We start from the raw sequence: 23901 nt of genomic DNA on the forward strand, positions 1-23901 counted from the left end.
TATCCCTACCGAACTTAACAAGATATCCACCAAACCGTGTTTAATCATAGGAACGCTAATACCTCGTGGCACCTCCTTCTCCCTATGCACACTCACACATGACCCATTCCACTGTCATGGGAAAATACCAAAGAGCTAGTAGTATTAAGATTGACTGATACTAATGGGATACCCACTTTGAATTAATACGCCAGTTTAATTTATACAGCCAAAAAATACAGTTAATTATATATTCTAGTTTGAACATTTCACGCTTTGGTATAAAGAACCGTAATATCATCTAGTATTGTTTGGTTAGTGGTGGATGGGATATGGCCATCAATATTTTTAGGGATATGGTGATCCGGATTTATGTTTGGTTGAATGGATGAAACGATCCAATGTTTTGTTTGGTGGGATGGATGAGGATGGATAGGATGACCATATTTAATTAGTAATAAATAATATTATTAATTAATCAACATAAATATTATTCTAATTAGTACAAATTAACAATAAAATATATCTATCATCACTAATTAACACTAACTTAAACTTGTTAATTACTAATTAGTAACAAAACACGCTAATTATCACTAAGGGTGTGTTTGGTTGGCTGGACTTGCCTGGATGGGAGATGGCCGCCCAGTTTTTTTTTGTTGTGTTTGGTTCGCGGACGAAGCTGGATAGGGTGGTCCAGGAGAGAAATATTCCATGAAGATGCTGGATGGGTGTACCCGGCCATATTAGCTGGATGAGCTCATCCACCTTCACTAACAGCGTTCATTAGTGATTGTTTAGTGATAATTAGCGTGTTTTGTTATTAATTAGTAATTAACAAGTTTAAATTAGTGTTAATTAGTGATGATAGATATTTCATGGTTAATTTGTACTAATTAGGATAATATTTATGTTGATTAATTAATATTATTATTTATTAGTAATTAAATATGTTCATCCCATCCATCCAACCAAACATAAATCCGGATCACCGTATCCCTAAAAATATGGATGACCATATCCCATTCCACCTTGACCACCAACCAAACGCACCCTAAACAATCACTAATTAAAACCGTTAGTGATGGTGGATAAGCTCATCTAGCCAATTTGTCCAGATTTCAGATTGCCTGTCACTACTGCCAAAATCATTTACTTTCCTCCTGTTCCCTCTTTACTCAACCACTTTACTCACCTTGGGCTCGGCTTGCTTCTTTTGCTTTAATTTCTTCTCTTTTGATTGCTTCTTTGTTGCCTTGCACGTTGATAGCTGCATGCTCGATTGGCCATGGCCCTCAGTAAATAAAAGCAAAAGAACAAACAAAAAAAATACTTAGTATCGAATAAATCAAAATTTGAAGTTAAAGTTGAAGTTAATTTTCTCTTCGTCTACTGTTAGATTATGCTAAACACACGTATATAAGTTTTTACGAAAAAAATATTTTTTAAATCGTTGGGGTGGCTTTGTTCGATGGCCTCGTGACCCCTGCTCTGTCCTGACGATCCATCATCGTCCATCCCGGCGGGGTGGGTTGGGTTAGACCGAGCGGGCGGCCAACCACCAGCAGCAAGCCACACCAACCAACCTAATCCGTGGAGAAGTAAAACCCGTCGTCGCAACGCCGCAGCGGTACGTGGCGTGTGTGTGGTGCGCCGCGCGCCGCCCATGTGAGTCGGAGTCACGCCCGGGTGCCCGCGGCGCCGGCGCTACGCTACGTACACCTCCTCGTCCTCGTCTCGCGCCGCTCTCGGGCCCCCTCCGTTCCTCGTGATCCGCCCCTCGACACATGCCGTGCCGCTGCTGCGATGCTCACGCCGCGCATCGGACACGGCTTCACGTTCGCTTGATTTCTCTCGTCGGCTACTCGGCTCGGATCGGGGCGTCGCTCGCGTGGTGCGCGCGGTGTGTTGTGGCATGCGCGGCGGCTGCAGTGAATGTGAACGAGGAGGGAGAGGGTGGATCGTAATCCAATTCAAATCCACTCCAATCCATTTCTTTACTAATTAGTTTACTAAACCGATCCGCATCAATTATTCTTTATTGGATCCAATCCAATTTTGATTTTAGCCCAACCCACACCAATCCATTTGGTTAAAATAAATTCAACCCACTCTTGCAAAATAGATGCACCATTTGATATGTATAAACTCGAATCTAAGATTTTAAAACTCGCACTCACACTATAAAAGTTTATCAAACTTGACTAAAATTTAGTTGGATGATCTGTTATGTATAAAAGCAACTTTGTGCAAATTTTGGTTGATTTTCTACATGTAGACCCCATGTATGTCTATTATTTTATCCATTAGCTATCTAATTAAAGGATTTATTTACCCTCCACGGGTTAAATCCATTTAGAACTTAAAATAACCTAACTAAATCCAGTCCATACCAATTTATTTATCTCTATAACCTAATCTAATCCAAACCATTTAAAGTTACGATCTATTTACACCAAACAAACACAATCCAAATTAAAACCAACCCATTTAACCTATAGTCATCTAACCCATTAGCAGCGGGGCCTAGTCGTGTCGTGTGGCGCGGGGCGGGGCGGGTTCGGCTCCCATCCTGGCCTTGACCGTGCGCGCGCGCGCATGTTACTCCGCTACGGGACACGGACGGTTTCACACAAAATCATGGCTCATGATGGCGGATCGGTGCGGTGATGTGATCGTGATCGGCGTCGCATGTGTTAATAATAAACATAATTGGGGCTGGGGTTGTTTGGTCTCGTAGCAGTAGATGGTAGACCGGGGAGAACAGGGGAGGAGGGGGGGGGGGGGACTGAATTCTTAAGAATTTTTTCTGTACAGTTTACCAGTGTCACTCTTTGGAATAACGTGAACCGATAGAGAAAACAACATGGAATTTCTGGGGAAAGTTAAAAGATTATCTAATTTTTATAATAGCTGTTTAATTATATACATAATAAAATTAGCCACCATAAACTTTAAAAAAACTAATTTAGAAAGGTGGTATGAAGAAATTCTATAAAATCTATTTGTAAAAACACACCGTTGAGAAAATGTGCACGTAAAAATCGAGGAAAAAATATGCGTGGTTACTACACAAACAAACACAACCTTAGAGCATGTATAACAATAAGACAACAATCGACGTCGATTAATCATTATAAGTGACATCATTAACTAAAAAAACTTGTTGTCATCATTTTGTTTATCCCGCTTGGACACGTGCTCCCAGACGACATGTAACCTATATTATAGAAAAACTTCATGCATTAGCATGAAAATACAAAACATAGTATAGACAATCCATTCTATAACTTTTCTGTTTTACTATCTGTATATGTCAAATGAACAACAACTGGTTAGACTATTATACGTGCCCTTAGGGATATATTGCTCCCATGAGAAACTCTTTTATAATACCCACTAATGGATGAATATCCTATCGTTCTTTTGCATGTCATCTAAATAATTTTAAAAAATAAATAATTTAACAATATACATTAATGCGTGATATATTACTATACAAACATGCGCTAGATTAAATTTAAGTTCTACAAATTGAAAAAAGACTTCTAATATATACATAACTTAATTTGTTCATTTTTATAGAAGTCATAGAGGTCAAATTTAAATATAGCGATATAGCTCACGAGCGTGTGTTGTTTTGGTTAATGGAAGAGAAAGATCATCTTATTTTTACTAGCTATTAGTAGTATAAAAATAAAATTAACTATCATAAAAAATAAAATTTTACTTTATAGATACGAGATGATAAGCTTATATATAGAAACTATTTTTTAAGTACACCATTTACTTGGTTCAGAAAGCCTGAAGATAATAATAACACACCCTGAAGTCTGAACTCTGCGTCCCATGGCTCCCATTGTTTGCCACCTTAAATGTTAAACGCTTCCAGTATTTACTGAGCCAATTAAGGACTTGTTTAGTTCTCAAAATTTTTTTCTAAAAACATTATATCAAATTTTTGGACATCTAAATAAAGCATTAAATATAGATGAATCAAAAAACTAATTGCACAGTTATGGAAGAAATTTTGAGATGAATCTTTTGAGCCTAATTAACCAATGATTAGTCATAAGTGCTATAGTAACCAACATGTGTTAATGACGGATTAATTAGCCTCAAAAGATTCGTCTCGCAGTTTCTAGGCTAGCCGTAAAATTCGTTTTTTCATTCGTGTCCGAAAACCCCTTTCGACATCTAGTTAAATATTTAACGTGACATTTCTTCCAAAAATTTTCTCAATCTAAACACCACCTAAACGTTGCAGTAATCACTATCGATCACGACCATATGGATATGGCACCGCCAGTACGCCAAGATGATGAGACGTGTAGCTTGAACGTACAAGAGAAAGTCGTCGACAGTGAAGGAGAGAGCGTGAACGTCTCTCCTCTCGGAAGAGACACCGCCGGCGTTGAGTGACCAACTGGTGGTGGTGGTGGTGACGATCGGCTCCCCTCTCACTCATCTTCTGCTAATGAATGATTCATCGTCTGGCACTCGAGCTGGGTCATTCCAGACAAAAAAAAGTGATAGCATGCTTTACGTGCACACTACAGGATCGTTGAAATCAAACGCAAAAGAGGGCATCACCGTATTTTAATAGATGACATTATTTATATTTTGATGTGCATTTGAACATTTGTATTATTTAAATTTTTTATGTAATATATAAGAATGTAAGTTATAGTTAAAAGATATTTTGCAATAGATTTGATCACAATAAAAAAAATGATAAGTACGTAAGTTTTTTGAAAAGGACAAATCATCAAACATGTGATTTTATAAAAAATCAAAGACATCATCTGTTAAGATACCGAGGTTACTACACTATACAGAGAGATTGTTTAGTTTTTGAACGATTTTTGAGATGCTTTTTTCTAAGTTTGTACGTATCTTTGGAAAAAGAAAACAACACCCTTTTAAAGGGAGATTTTGTATTTTTTCGCTGCACAAACCTGGCTTTGGATTATTTAGCATCCTGACCCATATATTATTGACTCAGATGACCTCATATATCGTTGGCACGTAATTGTAAGTTAACATAATCAGGCCGCGTTTGGCCATGACCATAATTTAACTAAGCCTCCTTATTTTTCACGCATACGTTTCCCGAACTGCTAAACAATGTATTTTTACAAAAAATTCTATAGAAAAGTTGTTTAAAAAAATCATATTAATCTCTTATATATTTTTTAATAATTAATAATTAATTAATCATATACTAATCTATTACTACGTTTTTCGTGCCAGACATAAGTTAACTTATGCCCACGTGTCTAACGGGGCCTCAGTGACAATCTGAAGTCGTCAAACTTCTTCGAGAAAAAAAACCTCAGAAAAAGAAATTCTCCATCGATGCAGCCCACTCTGACAGGCCCAGTCCTCACATGCCAGTGGCTAAACAGCCCAATACCACATCTCGCAAGAAAGCGTAAAGCTTGGAAATACGTAAACGGCTCGCCGAAGCGTACTCCGGGCATCCACCCCCACCGGCCCGCATCGCCGTGTCGACTCGCCGCATGCGGCATCCGCGGCGTGCCGGCCGGCTGCCCGCGGCCGGCGCTGCTGCCGCTGCCCCAGAGCTGGAAGGCGCCGGCAACGCGTTTACCGGGCTTCCGACCCAATTCTGACCACCCTCGAGCTGCCGCACTTCTCCCCAACCTGGCTCCGCCGCCGCCGCCGCCGCCGCCTCCGCGGCGCCCGGTGAGCTCGCCGCGTGTGCTGGTATCACCACCACCAGGGCCTCGACGATCCGACTCCTCACCTGCGCACCCACCAGGTGATGATCTGACACTCTACCCGTACCATCACCATATATGCAGATCATCCCATTCCCACGAGGAAATTCGAAACTGCGTTGTATTGGCGTCGATCAGCTAGTTACCGAATTCCCTAGGAAGATTTGTGGCCATAGTTCCATAATTTCTGAACCGCCGCTAGTTTGTTCTACTGCAAGTTGTTGGTGGATGCATGAGATTATCGTCATTAGGTTTAAACTGTTTAAAGCAGATCGAAGGTAATAGGATATTAGAACCCTTTAGTTCATATGAGTAAAATGTGCTCCTTACTTGCAAGTACTGATATGAGACATGGGTATTAGTGTTGAACATTTCCTAAAAAAACCATGTCCTTGTGTGTTTAAAAGTTGCATTTATAACTAGATTATTTACTCTGTCCATGGTTCATCAGGTTCTTAGGGAAAAAAGTGCTACTACCTCCGTTTCATATTGTAAGTCTTTCTGACTTTGCCTAAATTTATTGATTGATGAATGTATATATTTTATATATGTATCTAGATTCATTAGCATCTATATAAATCTAGCCAATGCTAGAAAGACTTACATTGTGAAACGGAGGGAGTAACTGAAAGCAGTTGCATAAACAAATAGATATATGGAAGCCAATAATGTTGGATTTCACATTTTGTGATACTTGTGTGGAAATTATAAACCATTAGTAGGTAAAGCGGATTATTTCTGCTCCAATCATTTTGCTTTGCGATGTTATTACTCCTTGATTGTAAGGAGCATCATCTTGAATTTTTAGGGAATACGCAAAAGGCTTGTGTATCTTTGCATTAAGAAGGAGCATTATCTTGAATTTGACTTAACCATACATCTTCCAGAAGGCCATAAGGACTATAATTCTACCAAAATATAATCCTTTTGAACATCATTTCTGCTACTTGTGATACAATGATCATGATTTACATTGTTACTAGCCTGTGTGGTACTGTGTTCAACAACAAAATTGGTTTTCAACAAATATGGCACAGAAGAATGAAGAAATGCAACCTATCATACAAGCTTATCTCATATTTCGACCTTCTCATCATTGCAGTACAGTTCTAGCAAATAACTCAAGAAAAGAAACTACAAGCTTCATATGATTCTATATACTGATAGAGCAATGGGAGGACAAATAATCCATTGTCACATAAAATTTCAATGATAAGGAGCATCCTTGCTTGCAGTCCTGATGACTCTTTTGAACCAGGTACAAATTTGGAAATGGCTTCTGTATGGCCATGCAAAATCTCAGTGCTGGACCTGCTGGTTGCCTCCTTGTTGCAAACTAACCAAGCTAAAATATGTTCCAGAGAGGCCCTTGGCCATGAGGGATGCATGTGTGCCCTTCTCCACAACAGTTCCTTTTTCGAGCACAGTGATAAGATCACAGTTTTGTATGGTGCTGAGCCGGTGTGCCACCACCACACTTGTTCTGCCAACCATTACTCGGTCCAGTGCCTCCTGTACCACCTTCTCGGACTGGCTGTCCAACGCACTTGTAGCCTCATCCAGTAGCAAGATAGCTGGGTTCTTTAGGATGGCACGGGCAATTGCAATTCGCTGTTTCTGCCCTCCTGACAGTTGAACTCCTCTCTCACCACACCATGTGTCATATCCATCCTTCAGGTTGCTGATGAAGTCATGTGCATTAGCAGACCTTGCTGCATCCTCAATTTCTGCCTCGCTAGCTGTTTCTGTGCCATACACAATGTTCTCTCTGATTGTACCTGCAAATAGTGTTGGCTCTTGGCTGACGAGACCAATGTGCCGCCGCAGGGCTCGAAGATTATATCCTTTGATATCCCTTCCATCAATCTTCACCGACCCCCTTATTGGGTCGTAGAACCTCTCTATGAGCCCGATGATGGTTGACTTGCCAGAGCCACTTTGCCCAACCAGGGCTGTAGACTTGCCTGGTTGGATACTCAATGTGAATCCTTTGAAGATTATAACATCTGGCCTTGATGGGTATGCAAAATCGACTCCTCTGATGTCCACCTCACCTTTGAGCTTCTCTGGTTTGTACCCTTGAGGGTTGTCAGGATCAATTTCTGTTTCCCTGTCAAGAACAGCAAATACTGAAGCGACTGCGTCCGCACCCTTAGCTAGGTCTGTTGTCATGCTTCCTGCATCTGCAATTACACGACCTGTGCTTACTAGAATCATGAAGGTTTGGAAGAGCTCCTTGGCATTAATATGATGCTCAGCCATAAGCCTGCCACCATACCAAAAGTCAAGGGCCCATGTGCATGTCATGAGGCTCATGGAGGTGCCAAGGCCGAGGCCTGCAAACCATGATTGCCGGATGCTTTCCTTGCGTGGTCCATCTTGTGCTTGGTCAAAGAGGTGTAAGATGCGCTCTTGGGATGAGAAGGCTGTAATGGTACGGAGATTAGAGACTGCCTCAGCAGCTAGCTTGCTACTTTCAGCTTGTGCATGTATTGATTTCTTGGACATGCTCTTGAGTAAGACACGACGAGCATAAAAGCAAACAATGATCAGAGGCTGCACTGCTATCATCACAAGGGCCAAACGCCAGGCAATGACCAGACCCATGGTGCATGCAATAAGCACAGCGGAAATAGTCTGGATCACCAGAGCCATTCGGTCACCCACGAGAGACCTCACCTACAACAACAACGGCAAAGTTATGGCAAGTCAGTTACGATTACACTTTTACTTATGTACATACTTATTTTGATTTATGCACTTACAACGTTGGCTTCCTTAGCTAGCTGTGAGCATATGGCACCACTGGAGTTCTCGTCACGGTCAAACCACCCAACTTCAAAGGTGAGTATCTTGGAAAGCATCTGCTCCCTGATTCTCTTGGTGAGGTATTCCCCCATTGCACCAAAGTTGTAATGCTGCCCTATATTTATCAAAAATGAGAGCACTGCAAGACCTACGAAGATGAGTGCGTAGGTCCTTGTTTTGTCCTTGATCTCTGCATGGTCTGTCAAGAAGTAGACTGAGATCATGCTTCCCATGGCATACGCATATGCAGGCTGGATGCCTCCAAACACAATTGCACTAAAACTCCCCATTAGTGCTTGCTTCCACTCTGGTGCATTAAGCATAAGTAGTCTTCTGAAGGATGGCACTGGAAGCTTTGGCTTCTCAGTGCTGTCAGCATCCCTTGCATCACCCAATGACCTTGCTGAGCTTGACCTGCTAGCTGCAGAAAACCTCCTGCTCATGCTGTGGCTACTGGATTGCCCCACAGCAGATGTGCTACCATTTACACCAATCTCAACACTCCCATTTGAATCTCTTGTTTGTTGAAGGCGCACAAGAGATGAGTAGAGGCCATTCTCATTAGCAATGAGCTCATCATGGGGGCCCAGCTCCTTAACCTCGCCGGACTGCATGACAGCAATTATGTCAGCATTGCGGATGGTGGATAGGCGATGTGCAATGACAATAGTAGTCCGGCCCACAGATGCCAGGTCAAGGGCCTCCTGAACAACGCGCTCTGACTCAGTATCCAGTGCACTAGTGGCTTCATCAAGGAGGAGGATCTTGGGTGACTTCAGGATTGCTCTGGCAATAGCAATTCTCTGCTTCTGCCCACCAGACATTTGGACACCACGCTCACCCACCTGTAGTTTTTATTTCAAAAAACTAGGTTATTACTAGGGTAGGAATGCTGATGAGATAAACATGTTTGAAATGTATAATAGTATGTGCAAATATTGACTTTTTTTTATGAGAATGTAAATATTGACATGAATATTTGGTTCTTTTCTTAAAAGAAAAACAAACCCTCAGTTGACAAGTCCTATAGACAATATGAAAGCATCATTATGCTGAGCATGTTGTTATCTTGATTTAAGGGTGAGCGGGTGACATCAGATTCTTTTACAAGGAGAAAATGGTTCTTCATTTGATTGTTAGAAGTAAGCATTCTACCCTCTAGTGCTAATCACAAACAAACATAATCACTGACAACTGATGAGAGTGCCCTTTTTAAACTTTGAGATAGCATAGGTCTCCTGTCTTTTCACAAAGTTTCCTAAAATCTTTGTTCAACATTTATAAAAACTTTCCAAGATTATAGAGTTATAAGGCACCTGGTTTCTATTATCCTCCTACAGATATAGTTCAAACACTTCAACTGGTACATTTCGTCAGCAGTTATACAGTGATACTAGCCATATTTTAAACACTTCAACTGTTATTCTGCAGTATTTATATGGACTTTCTTTCTTTCAGATTTATTTTCTAGGAAACAAGTTATGTTTCCTGGTGAATAAAAGTGAAGTCAAGTGGCAAAGCTTCTAGACAGATCAAAACATGCAAGGTAATGTTTATCAACATCAAATGGCCCTTTTCCGTATTTGTATGAGTGAGTAGAGTGAACATAGAGTTACTTTGGTCCTCTAATAGTAGATCTACAATACTACACGTGTGCCAGTGATCAGTCAATGCATGCTCTGGAAAGCTTGTTGAACTAACAATTACACAATATTTATCATTGAATATTGTAGATGCACTAGCAGAATTTTAACTATTTGTCATTTTGTAGCACTCTTTCCTGTCATGTTCCTATGAGTGCTTGAAAAATCAAAATGAAAGCTCAGCTACGAAGTGCCTTCAATTATTATTGTCAAACTCACACCAACGCATGTATTATGTGGTAGATATCTGACAGAGGATATCTTTTGAGTGCCCTGTCAGGTCATCTTGTTAACAGGTTTGCCCACATCAAAATCTAATGTTAAGTGCCCCACAGCAGGTTTGCACAAAGTAGTCTAGTGGTGGGGGGTCCAACCATGAATGAACCATTCATGTTTCAAGGCTTAGATGCATGCCACTTAGGATCCATATCATTACAGTGATTTTCCATTATTAGCTGGGGGCTGCTTCTCAAAGAAGTCCTTTGTTGGAACAGCAAGGCAACCAAAAAAAAAAGATATACTCTTTTCCATTATAAGGTTAGGTTCTTTCGAGTAGTATTTTGCATGGCTGCAAAGGAACAAATCAAAACTAATATTTTGAGAATCATTTTAATTTTCTACAGATAAAACTGCCTTTTTGGATGCACATGCCAGGCACACGGGCACTTTGTTATATGAATCTCTGCCTAACATATTGCTGTCAAAATAGTTAGTGCATGATAGGACCTGGGTGAATATCCTGTTTGCTGGGAAAGTTGAAACCATAAAATTGTTGACTGGCTACCCCTTTTCTGGTTTCTAGATTTGCAAAAAGCCTCTAGCTGCTTACATTCAGTGTCCACCGACCTTGGAGGCACACACCCTGAGTGGTGGGCCAACGGTTCCTTGCCGTTTCCACTTTGGCTCATTGCTCTATGATTCCTATGCCCTACCATCAGAAATTTTCCAAAGCAGGTGCTTTGAATTTTGATACCGCCATCACTAGAAATAAATTATCTGCAAAATGGTCTAATATAACAGCCTTATAGACAGTGCTGCAGTTGTACACTATGCAGAAATATGGCCATCCACATCGTGGAGGCTAAGTTGAGTCGTGATCATGTTGAGAGTGAGCTAGAGAAACAAGGCATTAAGCAATTGAGAGTATCAGCATTTGTCGCTATTGTTTACGTCCACATTCAGAACCATAGATAGATGTTAAGGGATATATTCAGTTCTCTGTCCCTATTTTTTGCAAGCCATGTAATGGGAGGTATCTACAAGAGGATTCATTCAATATTAAGAATGGCATTATTTCTAATCCAATTTCGGGTCGATGCTGGATTGGCCACAGGTCTGCTGGAGAGGAACTATGCTGAAGCAGCGGCGAGGAAGGCTGCACCACAAGATGACTACTTGTTCATCCCAAGCAACGAGCATCAATAGTAGGTGTTTCTGTGATAGCCTAGTGTTACCTTTTGTATTCGTTTTTTTTGTTTTTCTACAATTATTCATTCAATGTAGACGTTTTGGCAATGTGATGATGCACCTAGGTTAAGTCTTTAGTTTGTACTACATTCGTTTCATAATAAAATTTTATAGTATTACCTAAATTTATTTAGATACTAATAAATCTAAACATATATACAAACAATATATATTGATCAATGGATGAATATAGATATAGCTAAAAAGTCTTACGATACGACTTCAGGAGTACCATAGCCTTCTGAGCCTAATTGGGGGTATTTTCACTCTTCAGGTGCCTATAATTTTCACAGATTTACTGAATCGCCGTCTAGTGAAATTCTTGTTCCATGATCATTTCATTGCTCCAACCCCTGATTAGGTGGGTTCATAGTAGAAGTATGAACTATCATTTTATATATGTTTATGCTCTAATAGTCTTGGGATCCTTAGAGAATTTAGAGTGCTCAAAAGTACACTGACATGTACATAATTGATGCCTATGCTATTTTAACCATGTGTAGCACTTTCAAGCTGTTGAACTTTTCTTATTGACTACTGTTTTTCCTGTATTGTCATACCGTAAATTACGGTTTTATTGTTATTTTCAGGGTAAATTTTCGTTTTTCTAGTCATGATAACATCAACATAATTTAGGCGTGTGTCATTATTTTTGGGGACAAAAGGCAGACAGCTCACTGAATCTCAGATTGCACGAGTGCCTTACTGCCTTTTGCCTTTTTATTTTCTTCTCTTGAGCGCACAAGCAGGCAGGAGTGCAGGACCCGTGTCCTCTGCCAGTGACGCGGCGCCTGCAGATTATAGCTAGCCAGCACTAATAACAGAACAGATGGATAGTAGTATGTGTGTGTGACTATGTTGCTTCCAAACAAAGTTGATAGTACTACACTAGAAACAAAGGACATGTTGGTAGGGCTCAACTCCTAAGTTAAACTATAGAGTGGAGCTACACTAACCCTGCTCTATCTCTCTAATCCATCATTTCATATCACTTTAGCTCACTCCATTCCATTTTTTGATGGTGCTAAACCGGGATTGGGATCTCTCTGCAGTCGACTTCCCTCTGCAACCGCCACTGACATGTGGGCCCGGGAGGCGCTGGGCCCACATGTCAGCGATGATGTTCTCTGTTGTCGACTGCAGAAGATCCGGTTCCGCTAAACCGTTTGGTTGGGCTCTAGTGATAGCTAGTAAATGTGAATATAGCAGTTGGAGCCCTACCAAATAGGCCTGAAAGGTGTTGCTTCCAAAACCAGCTTTCGATCCCAGGTTATTTGGCTTTCTTCCCCTTCAATAATAAAAAATCTAAAGTCGAATCGCCACCAAAAAGGGTGCACCACAATTCACAAAACAAAATTTAAAACGAATTAGTAATAGCATTAGAATGTTTGGGTCCCAAAGCCACGTACGAAGGCCACATAATCTTGTCTGATCAATTGGGGGTAGAACTTCTTTGGCTAGATTCTTTTAAAAAGGGTTTCTAGTCCTTGACACATTATGGACCTAATGACTAAACTACTACTCCTATATAAGATTCAAAATGTTGGGTGTTTGCACATGGATCACAGAAACTCTGCAAGAAGCAGACTATGCACTCACTCACTCCTGTGCCTGAAGTGTCTGTGGTTTCCCTTGACTTCCATTTGTGTGAATTTCATAAGCCCAATAGAAATAAATTCATAGCATCACAAATTCACAATGCATATTTAGTGAGGAGAAAAAAAATGACCAAAGTGTCTCTAATTAATAGGAACTTACGCCCCCATTTTTTTGCTTTTGCTTCTGCTTATAAGCCAAAATTTAAATTTTCAATATTAAATTTGGAGTCGTTTTGAGTTTTTTCACAGTAGTTTATTTTCAACCTTGTCTTTTATATCACTAAGAATACATGTATCAAACTTATTCACAAATTATTTTTAGTTTGCAAATATGCGTCACCCTCTTAGTATTGGTGGGTGGTTAGATGAGGGGCATTAAAGTGATAAAATTTCTTGATTTGTGTACCGATGACAAGTAAGAAGGTAAAAACGTTTATTTTGTGACAAAATTTGAACTCTAGAAGTTGAATTATTTTGAGATGGAGGAAGTAGGTTATAGCAGTCTAATGGGGTCATGTCTCCGATACATGTGTGATGTGTTGAGGATGTGTCCTTTCACTGAATCAGATACCACTACCCAATTGTAACCCATCTCTTTATTGGCCAAGAAAATGAAAAGAATTAGATGCATAACACATACATGCAAGCCATTTCTCGGTTAAGAAAAAGAAAAAAGAATAGGATGCATCACAATGCATGCAATTTACTACTAGCTATAGTCATGATAGCAACAGATTTCTTTGATAACAAACCTGGACATTGGCTTGCAAAGCTAAGAACTTTGTGCTGAAATGACTGCTTGTGTTGCGTATTTGCATATATATGTGCCAGATTGGCTAGTGGCAGTGGTTGTATTATTTAGCAGTATAGAATTAAACCGATGCTAATTCTGAGGAAAATTCTGAAATATTAGGAGATGATTTGATTTACCTGTGTGTCGTAGCCTTGCGGCAGCTGGGAGATGAAGTTGTGGGCGTTGGCGGCCTTGGCGGCGGCGACCACCTCCTCCGCCGTGGCGTCCTCCTTGCCGAACAGGATGTTCTCCCGGATGGTGGTGGCGAACAGCGCCGGCTCCTGGCTGACGAGCCCCATCTGCGCGCGCACCCACTTCAGCCGGAGCCGCCGGAGGTCCACGCCGTCGAGCGTCACCTCGCCGGCCGCCGGGTCGTAGAACCGCTCCAGCAGCGCGATCACCGTCGACTTGCCGGAACCACTGCCGCCGACCAGCGCCACCGTGCGCCCCGCCGGCACGCGGAGGCTGAAGCTCACGAAGATGGGGCTCTCCGGCCGCGACGGGTAGCAGAACTCCACGTTCCGGAACTCCACCTCGCCGGCGACGCTGCCCAGCTCCTCGCCGGCGCCGCTCTCCGAGTCGATCTTGGGGACCCGCCGGATCACCTCCAGCACCCTCTCCGCCGCCGAGCTCGCCTCCGAGAAGTACTTCACGTTCGACAGCCCCGACCCCAGCGCTCTGCAACCCAACCCACACACCACATGCATGCAAGGCACGTCGTCAATGGCGCGTCGCCGTCGCCGCCGTCAAGAACTATATGAGTGGGAGGTGTTAGTGCGCACAGGCCGCCGACGACGATGGCGGCGGAGACGGCGAAGACGGTGCCGCCCTGCTGGCCGTGGTACATGACGAGGCGGCTGCCGTACCAGACGTTGAAGGCCCAGATGGCGAAGGTGATGCCGTTGCTGCCGACGGCGACGCCCTTGGCGAGCCCCTGCTTGAGCCCCAGCCTCGCCGACTCCTCCAGCGCCGCCGAGAACCGCGCCATGGTGGCCCGCTCCGCCGCGAACGCGTACACCGTGCGCACCGACGACACGGCCTGCTCGGCGAAGGCGCCCGGCTGGGCGTACTGCTCCCGGATCCGCCGCGCCAGGCCGACGAGGATGCGGCCGTACATGTACCCCGGGATGATGAGCAGCACCACCGACGGCAGCGCCACCAGCGTCAGCCGCCACAGCAGCGCGAACCCGACGGCGTAGCTGCCGGCGAACATGGCGGCGTTCATCACGAAGTTGGGCACCTTCTCGCTCAGCACGTCCTGCACCACCAGGCTGTCGTTCGACACGCTGGTGATCACCTCCGCCGTCGACCCCTTCTTCAGGTCAAAGTACTCCACGTCTTGCCGGAGCACCGCCCTCAGGTACCTCGCCCGCATCCGCGACGCCTGCCGCTCCGCCGTGCGCGCCCAGCAGTACCCCTCTGCTCCCACACACGCACACACACCTCGCCGGCGTCAGCTCGCCGCCGGCATTGGCACGCGGCCATGACCAGTACGTAATGCAGAGCTACGGAGCTACCTCACCTAGGAACGCCATGACCCACGAGCCGGCGGCCAAGAAGACGAGGTTCCTCGCGTTCTGGTGAGATTAACCCAACACCATCTCAATTTTCCATCGCCAAATTCAGTTCAATTCAGTTGGATTCATTGAAACATTATTATTTCAGCTCAGGATCGAGCTAGGCGATCGAGCGCGTACCACGTTGACCTTGGAGCTGAACTGCTGGACGATGTCGGCGCCGCTGCCGAGGTCGTTGAAGATGCGGCTGGTGATGAGCAGCATCACCGGCGTCGACACGCCGTCGCCCATGGCGCCCAGAAGCCCGAGCGCCATCAACGCCACGTCCGTCGCGTCCGCGTGCATGAACACCGCCATGAACGGCCCAAACACCGGCATCGCCTTCGCCTTCGCCTTCCCGGCGCCGCCGCCGCCGCCGTCGCCCATGGCCGTGACCGGCTAGAGTTCAGCTAGGAATAGTAGCTAGCTTGGCCTCTCTTCTTTTTTTTTTTCCAGGCCGTTTAGATGGTAACCTCTCTTGACTTGAGAGAGAGAAAGAGAGAGAGAGGCCTTATATATAGTAGTAGTTTGTTGCCATGCCAGCAATTGCATGCACTATGTAGCAAGCGACTAGTCAGATGTCAAGAGGAATATGCAAGCCATGTCTGCTACTAGCTGGCCATATTGTTGCAATGTGATGGCTTGGTGTCATTCTCTATATATCTTTTACTGTTTTCAGTTTTGCCATTAATCAAACGTTTGATTTTTTTATTTTTTCTGTCAAACACACTCGCAATACATGTGGGGTTAAGGGAATGACGTGTATGAGATTTTTGACTTGCATGTATGCCTTCGAATTATCATCCAACAGGAGTGACTAGATTTGATGGATGAAATTAAAATTTTTGAACATTTAATCAATAGACGGAACTTATCTTTTCTACACACTCCAAGTTTGATGGCTTTTTTCAAGAACAACGATAATGTTTCGCTTTTATTTTGTTCAGGGAAAAAAGGTTGTGTTTCGCTTTTCTAGGGACAAAATTTATATCTAATTGACGTTGGTGACCGTAAGGATCACAATCAGAATAGGCTCTTAGATGTCTCGATCGACATACGAATCTTAGGTTCGAGGATGATACACTCTTTAATTATACCTTGAAAGACTTTACGTGTAAAGATGTAGGCCAAATGAAAAATAGACTAGGAATGGCTGTTGATATAATGTTAATTCTTTTTAGAGAATCGGAATTTGGTTTGATACGGTAAACCTAGATTTACTCTGGTTTAATAAAAAGTATCTCGAGGTACCAGTACATGGAGCTACCAAATCATTTTCTACCATTGGATCTAGGAATATGCACTGTTAGATCCGATGATCAGAAACGATTTGATATACGAGATACTTTTTGTTGGACTGAAGCAAATCTCACGGTGAAAACCAGAAGATTATCCAAGCCAAGAGGTCTTTCATAACTTCGAAACAGTGCTAGTTGGTTCATAATCAGTGTAATTAGTATGAAAGTTTTCCTCTCAAATTGCATATATAAGAGTTAGGCGCCAAAAAAAAGAATGGCATACCATTTTGTTTTTCTTTTTAATTAAAAAAACATTCTAGGCTATGACCTATGAGCATTGAAAGTTTGACAGCGAAGTATATATCTTATTATCAAACATCCCCCACATGTTTAACTAACACCCATTTAAATTTATCACACTTGTTCTAACGTCCATATATAACAATTAAAACCATCATGAGTTTATCTTTTCGGTAGGTTAGGTTTTACAGGAGTACTACTGCAGGCCATGGCACATAGCTAATTCGAAAACTAATGCCCAAGCCTAAATTGACATGTGCAAACATTCCATGCTCATATATTAAGCCTAACAAATTTCACCATCAGGATCTTATCAATTAACATAAAAAACACTGCAAAAAATATATGAAAAAACTAAACCTGATTCAACAACTACAAATGAATCACCAGTTAATTAATCACTCTAGCTACAAACACCAAACTTTTTTTATGCATGTGTATAAAGACTAAACTAATCACTGTATATCTGCCACTGCTAATCAGGATGGAAAGGTTGACTTGGGGATGAAATAGTGTGAATATTTTTTTTTTGGGAAGGCCAAGAAGGCCCAATGCGTCACTAGTGACGACTGTGCTGTGCTGTGCTGTAGTCTCTTTGGTCTGGTTTCCTTGGGGCGTGAAGAGGAGTAATGCAAAGGATAAGAAGAGATAGCTAAGCTAGCTGTGCAGACAGCTGCATCCATGCGTTCTCATGCATCTAATGGACCTCGCCATTAATTAAATTGGCTAATAATTTCACGGGGTTTCATTATCTAAAGGTAAAAATCACGGGGTTCATCGATCTCACAATTAGTTGACAATTCACCTCTTCATCTGTCGTGGAACATAAATTAAGTTTTTAGGTCAGTCTCAGTGGGAGTTTTATGGACAATAAATATGATATCATATAGATATTTTTGATGATGTGTCAACGTATTAATAAAGAGAGATGTAATGAGTCTCATGAGGATGAAACCATGTATACATAGTTATCTAGACAGCTTATGTCTTGCATGTAACCTAGTAAACAACAATAGATGAAACTATGCATTAAGAGAGATAAGTGTTTTATCCTAGTTTCAAACATTTTTAGATAACATGTCACTCTAGGTAATCGTGTCTATAAAATTTACATTGAGTATGGCCAAAGCTATGCTGCCGTGTCATAGGAATGGTATATATTAGTAAAGCAAGGGGCTGACTCCGGTGCATTTTACTGGTAGTAGAATTTAATCCACACCATTGATCTATTTTTATCGAACGGTTGCGATTAAATTATACTAACAATATTAGGTGTAGTGGAAATTTAAAGGGGTTATATTGGCTTTTTTATTGTGATCTTTATTGCAAAAAACAAAATTACAAAATACTATCAATCAATTAATTAACAAAGTATAAAAATACCCTTTTTAATCAATGACTAAGATTAGTTCTACTGGTAGTATAATACTGCTAGTAAAATGTACTGGAGAGTTGCCCATAAAGCAATCGTTAACTTAATGCCTTGTCGTAACAAAAACAAACTATATTATATACTTGAATGGATGAATCATTATCTTTTAAAAGGTCTAATTCGGTATGGTTTAAGTTGATAAATTAAAGCATGCATGGATTTGGTTGTTGGTGAGGATGTGTACGTTGTTCTATGAAGTCTTCGAGTAATGTGATGTTCGATAGACCCTTCTCTCTTTTATACAATTATTATTACGAGATGATAGAGTTTTGACTCACAGGTTAGTTAATGACGGTCTGCGTGCGACCGATCGATCAGCTATGTTATGGACCAATTGGTCAATTATAATTAATCTGAAACATGACATTTTAAGGTTAATATCAGTACTTTCTCATGGCAATGTTTGATCGAGCTAAGATTACATCAAATTCAGTACAGTAATGGTCACCACATAAACCATAATTAAGCCTGTTACTTTCACAGCACGTACAGTGGACGATGGCCTTGAATTAATTTCCTTGCGTTTCTTTTTTTTCAGACTACGAATAAATGTCACAGCACGTGTTTGCTACGACAAGATGGTTTATAGTTTTTAACATTTAGAGGTAGAGTTGTCGCCGTTTCAACAAACACATAGCAATTAAGTTACATCAACTATATATACACACAACCGTGCACTGATCTTGTCAACTCTCGAATCAACCCAGGGCTGATTCTGTAGACCATATAAAGGTTTAATTACCTGCTACGTACGCAAGGCAAAATTTCAGCCTTTTGTCACTCTTATAGACGATTTATCATTCTTCTCTCACGGAGAGTTGTGAGAATGATTAAACTTACCCGATAAAGAGTAGTGAAACGTTAAAGACTTATTCAGATCTAAGGTATTTCAAAGGATTCCTGTAGAAAAACTGTAGATAGGAAATATTTCATATCCCTTCGTTCGGTTCACCCAAATTGATCATAGGAACATCAAGGGATATTTTCTTTGGTACAGTTTCTAGAAGAAAAGTACAGGAAGACAAAAATCCACTCCGACCTCATGGTTTTAATTAATTCCTGTGCACGAAGACCGATGGAAAACATGATTTCAGCTCCATTAATAAGTGATGCTCCATCGGCTAAGCCTAATATGCCAGCTAGTTGCATGCTTTAACTATAATTGCACTAATTAAAATTGTGATATTTCTTTTTTTTTCATTCTTTTTTTACAAATCTACAATCCGAACAAGCACTCACCCTATAATCCTCTGTTTTACGATACTCTGTTTTACATATATATTTTTTTCCCTTTCCTATACTTTTTCTATACTGTGTTTTTCCTATCCTATGAACCGAATAAGCTCTAAAAGCCTAGGCTTTGCCAATTAATTTTTTGAACTTGCTAACATATATGTACAATCAGTAAGATACCAGAGCCAACGGTTTTTGATGTAACCCTTCGTGAGAGAAATTATATAAAACAAAATATAATACACATTCATTAGTTCACAACTAAAGTTTAAATATGTTGATGTATAATTCTTCTAGATCTAAATTGGACGTAATTAATTTGGACCCCTTTAGAGCAGTCCGAATGTGCGGTGGTACTTTTAGCCCATATCCCATAGCTGATTAAGGGAATTGCCTAGCCTTCCTCTGTAGGGGGTTATATTTTGGGTTTTTAAAAGAAAATATCAAACAGCATATTTACAAATAAAAAATAATTTACAGCTAAAATTTTTATATACGTATTCATGGTGATCTAAAAGTCGAAACTAGAAAATAAACTACAATTAAAAAACTTCAAAATTAACTCTAAATTTAAAGTTAAAAATTTAAATTTTGGCTTATAAGCATAAGCAAAAGCGAGAATATAGGGTTTTTCGAATTGATTTGACACTGGTTTGCATATGCAATTTAATATTATACTCTAGATAATAAATCTTTAGGTTCACCAAGCACTAGAAGAAGACTTAAGCGACACCAGGTAATATGAAAGTGTAGTGGCCAGCTAGGCAATAACTTTAGAGTACACCTCATTGTTAAGAAACTACAATAGGTCAGATGCTACATCTTAGGAGTTAATCATGCAATTGGCCAAAAGAGAGGCACACAGAGCATTGAAATTGCATAAAGAGGTGATAGAAAGGTGAAGAATAGATCCTACCAAATTCACAAAAAGTACATGCTCTGTGCAGATTCTCCCTCTCCCCAAGTTGGGATATTTTTCTATGCAGATTGTGAAAAAAAAGTTGAGGATTGGAATCTCATGCTTTTCCCCTACATGCTGCTACTGGAGCAGCACAATGACTTATCTGATCTCCTCCTGTGGTTCAGTGTAGTGGCATACAGTTCTTCCATTTTGCAATTAAATAATACTGGGATGATCAATTGATTCCATATTTATCCTTTGCAGCACACAATCTACTATTTTTTTTCTTGATCGAACAAAAGAATTACACGTTAATATATCGTTAATATATTAGACAGTCTACTAATTGAAACAAAAGCAATTGAGAGTAATATATGCTTTCCTTTTTCTTTGTCTTAGTACATATTATTGTTAATCACATAAAATAGAATTAAGGACAAATTCGAGTTTGTGCAATTGGGTGTCGTTCCATGCCCACAATATGTCACTCATTGCGATGCCGACACATATCACCTCAACCCTACATGTCTTGAGAATCAATCCTAGACATATATTCGATATACCACACTGAGACTGATGGCCCCTTAAAGGTAAATTGTAGCAACATATATACAAATTTCTCAATTTGTCGGTGAAATAATGATGCAGATTTTCAGATATTACGAGTTAAGTTGAATAATGGCAATTAATTAGTAAGGATTAGTTTTGGAGACACCTCTATGGTGGGCTACCGTCAGTATACACCATCAGTTGTGTACATGTAAAAATTTCATCACCATTTGTTAAGGCCCCCTTTGATTGAAAGTATTTTCATAGGAATTTTACAGGATTTCATTTCTATAGGAAATTTTTCTATAAAGCCTTTTGAATCAAAGTAATGAATCCTATGAAATTTGTATGAAATGTATCTTTCTATGTAAGTTTTGGAGGAAATTTAGCAAGAGGTTAAACCTTATAAAAAAAATCCTTTGAGTCTATATCTCTCCTCAAATTCCTGTGTTTTTCCTATGGTCCAATCAAACGGTCATTTCTATGTTTTTCCTGTGTTTTGTAATCCTCTATTTTACACCTACGTTCCTATCAAAATCTTATGTTTTTTCTATTTCTCTGTTTTTTCATTCCTATTATTCAAAGTGGCCCTAAGATGCAAATTCGTGTCCAAATTTTCTGCCGAATTCCGTGACGTGTGGGGGAACAAAGAACACTGGTTTCAACATGATCTCCCAGCAAAAGGCCTGGAGAATCAAGACTCAAAGAGTATTAAAGATGGGCTATGTTCTTCTCTAACCGAAGATAAAAGATAAAATATGAAAGATTATCTAATTTTATTATAACTATTTAATGATATAAACAATAAAAATAGCAATAGCTATTATTTTAAAAATTATTTTAGAAATATGAGATGATGAATTTCTACATATAAAATTTTTAAAAATATATTATTTAGTAGTTTAAGAACGTGCACGTCAAACCCGAGAAAAATCTGAGAATAATCGTGGAAAAGGACGCAACCATGGTTCAACGATATTGATGTAACGTGTCACCTGCTGCAATGCAAACTTAATTACTTTGGCCACTTCGACCGTTTCACTTTCGAGCATCAAATAAGCTGGTCAACAAGAGAACAACTAATAACTAATGGCCTAATTAACTACTACATGTCGACACAGACCTAATTGTTAACTTTCTGATATTGACATGATAAGGAAATAAGTTATGTGGTAACTTTAACTAACTGTTAAACAATTGTTACATACTGTTGGTTTGGGTGTTACTAGTATTTATTTAGGTAGTCTCCCTGAAAATTGAGGTGCAACATCTTAGCTTAAAATTAATCACAACAGAAAAAAGAAATTCATGAGACAGGATATGCATTGCCAAATTAAAGTTTCCATGGATACTGTGCAAAAAGGTATCATTTGATTGTCCATTCATTCCTTTTAGGATGGAGAAAAGCTAGACATGAACAGATAATTAACCCTACTTTTTTTATTACTTTTTAATCCCCCATTGCTGCTTTGATGTTATTATCTATGTGTAAATCATGACCTTTGAAGTGGCAAAAGCCAAAGAAATCGGCTCTGATCGATCGATTTTTGCCGTCAATCTGCCCATGCATCCATGCCCCCATCTCCACTTTGTTTCACTTTGCAACAAAGGAATTAGTGTGTTATCATTTATTGTTTTACATTTTTTTTCTAAAAAAATACAATTATTATATGGAAATACATATAAATACACGCACCATGCATACATGCTTGATAGATAGAGACGAGCAAAAAATTAACAAAAAAATAAAAAACTATATGGTATGGTCATTCACAAACAATACCTAAATGAATATGTGATAGTTAAACCAATAGTATAATGCAACAAAATTTGCTTTTTTTTTTAATCTTCTAGGGCTGATCATGTGGTCGTTTCTTCTTATTGGTTAACTTTTATGATGTTTCCCCCCTTGTTAATTATGACAAATAAATTAGGTCCATGTCCATCTACCCTCCTTTACATAATATTTGCTAGAAAGCTGATGCAAGTACATATGCACATGTTGTCCTGACTTTCTCCAACCATACAAATCAAACTATCAACGGTCACTACACATGGATGACATAGGGTGATTGGTTACATGAAAATTAAAGTTTATATTTTGTGCTTCAGCTCAAATACAAATTAAAACTAGTTAGTTAATATTAATATTGAAGAAATAGCCGTGCAAGGGGTTAAAACAATGCTAGTACAATTAGGGCTTTACGCTATCAGAATCCATCTCTTTTATTGTTTGCCGAAAACTTAACCTCTATTTTCACTTTTGCTTATGCTTATAAACCAACATTCGAATTTTTAACCTTAAATTTGGAGTTGATTTGTAGTTTTTTTCATTGAGGTTTATTTTCCGGTCTTGGTTTTTAAATCATTAAGAATATACATATAAAAGTCTTATTCAAAACTTACTTTTCGTTTGCAAATATACCGTTTCGTTATTTATATAAAACCAAACAAACACCCCATGACAAGAAAAGTATTCCTTGACAGGGAGCCGACAGGGATTACTATACCCACAGGAGTAGAATGATGCAGAAAATATTAAATTTATGACGGTTCACCATAATCCCATTGAGGAATTACATATCAAACACATATACTATGAAGAATTTCAAGAGCTAATTATATAAATTGCTAGCTATTAAGTTAATCTAGAGCATACAGCA

General features: G+C 40.1%; 1 protein-coding gene and 1 long non-coding RNA gene across 8 annotated transcripts; one reads left to right on the plus strand and one right to left on the minus strand.

The window, feature by feature from the left end:
* Positions 1–5453: 5453 nt before the first annotated feature.
* Positions 5454–15803, plus strand: LOC102723017. Of its 7 annotated transcripts, XR_005811083.1 has the most exons (6): positions 8340–8428; positions 8503–8564; positions 9987–10074; positions 11505–11595; positions 14180–15609; positions 15695–15803. It is a non-coding gene; the product is annotated as an uncharacterized LOC102723017 (long non-coding RNA). The 7 variants fall into 7 exon arrangements; XR_005811082.1 differs by lacking the exons at positions 14180–15609; positions 15695–15803 and adding an exon at positions 11913–12148 and having other exon boundaries at positions 8068–8428; XR_005811081.1 differs by lacking the exons at positions 8340–8428; positions 8503–8564; positions 14180–15609; positions 15695–15803 and adding exons at positions 5454–5761; positions 6172–6211 and having other exon boundaries at positions 11505–11756.
* LOC102699372 (putative multidrug resistance protein) lies at positions 6441–16013 on the minus strand. The gene is made up of 6 exons (XM_015833001.2): positions 15727–16013; positions 15552–15606; positions 14812–15448; positions 14167–14707; positions 8486–9373; positions 6441–8399 (listed from the first exon to the last, which is right to left on the minus strand). The coding sequence occupies exons 1-6, from the start codon at positions 15970–15972 to the stop codon at positions 7020–7022; spliced, it is 3747 nt and encodes a 1248-aa protein (XP_015688487.2). The 5' UTR covers positions 15973–16013; the 3' UTR covers positions 6441–7019.
* Between the last annotated feature and the right edge of the window lie 7888 nt (positions 16014–23901).

Source organism: Oryza brachyantha, chromosome 2, assembly GCF_000231095.2.
Source record: "Oryza brachyantha chromosome 2, ObraRS2, whole genome shotgun sequence".
In the NCBI taxonomy this organism is placed as follows: domain Eukaryota; kingdom Viridiplantae; phylum Streptophyta; class Magnoliopsida; order Poales; family Poaceae; genus Oryza; species Oryza brachyantha.

What these genes read in the sequence shown, in the direction of transcription:
- LOC102699372 (XM_015833001.2), bottom strand. Translation starts at nt 15,972, where the DNA reads ATGGGCGACGGCGGCGGCGGCGGCGCCGGGAAGGCGAAGGCGAAGGCG. An exon ending in GTGGGTCATGGCGTTCCTAG is followed by an intron (nt 15,449 to 15,551) that starts GTGAGGTAGCTC and finishes GTGTGGGAGCAG; the next exon opens with AGGGGTACTGCTGGGCGCGC. An exon ending in TAGCTAAGGAAGCCAACGTT is followed by an intron (nt 8,400 to 8,485) that starts GTAAGTGCATAA and finishes TTGTTGTTGTAG; the next exon opens with GTGAGGTCTCTCGTGGGTGA.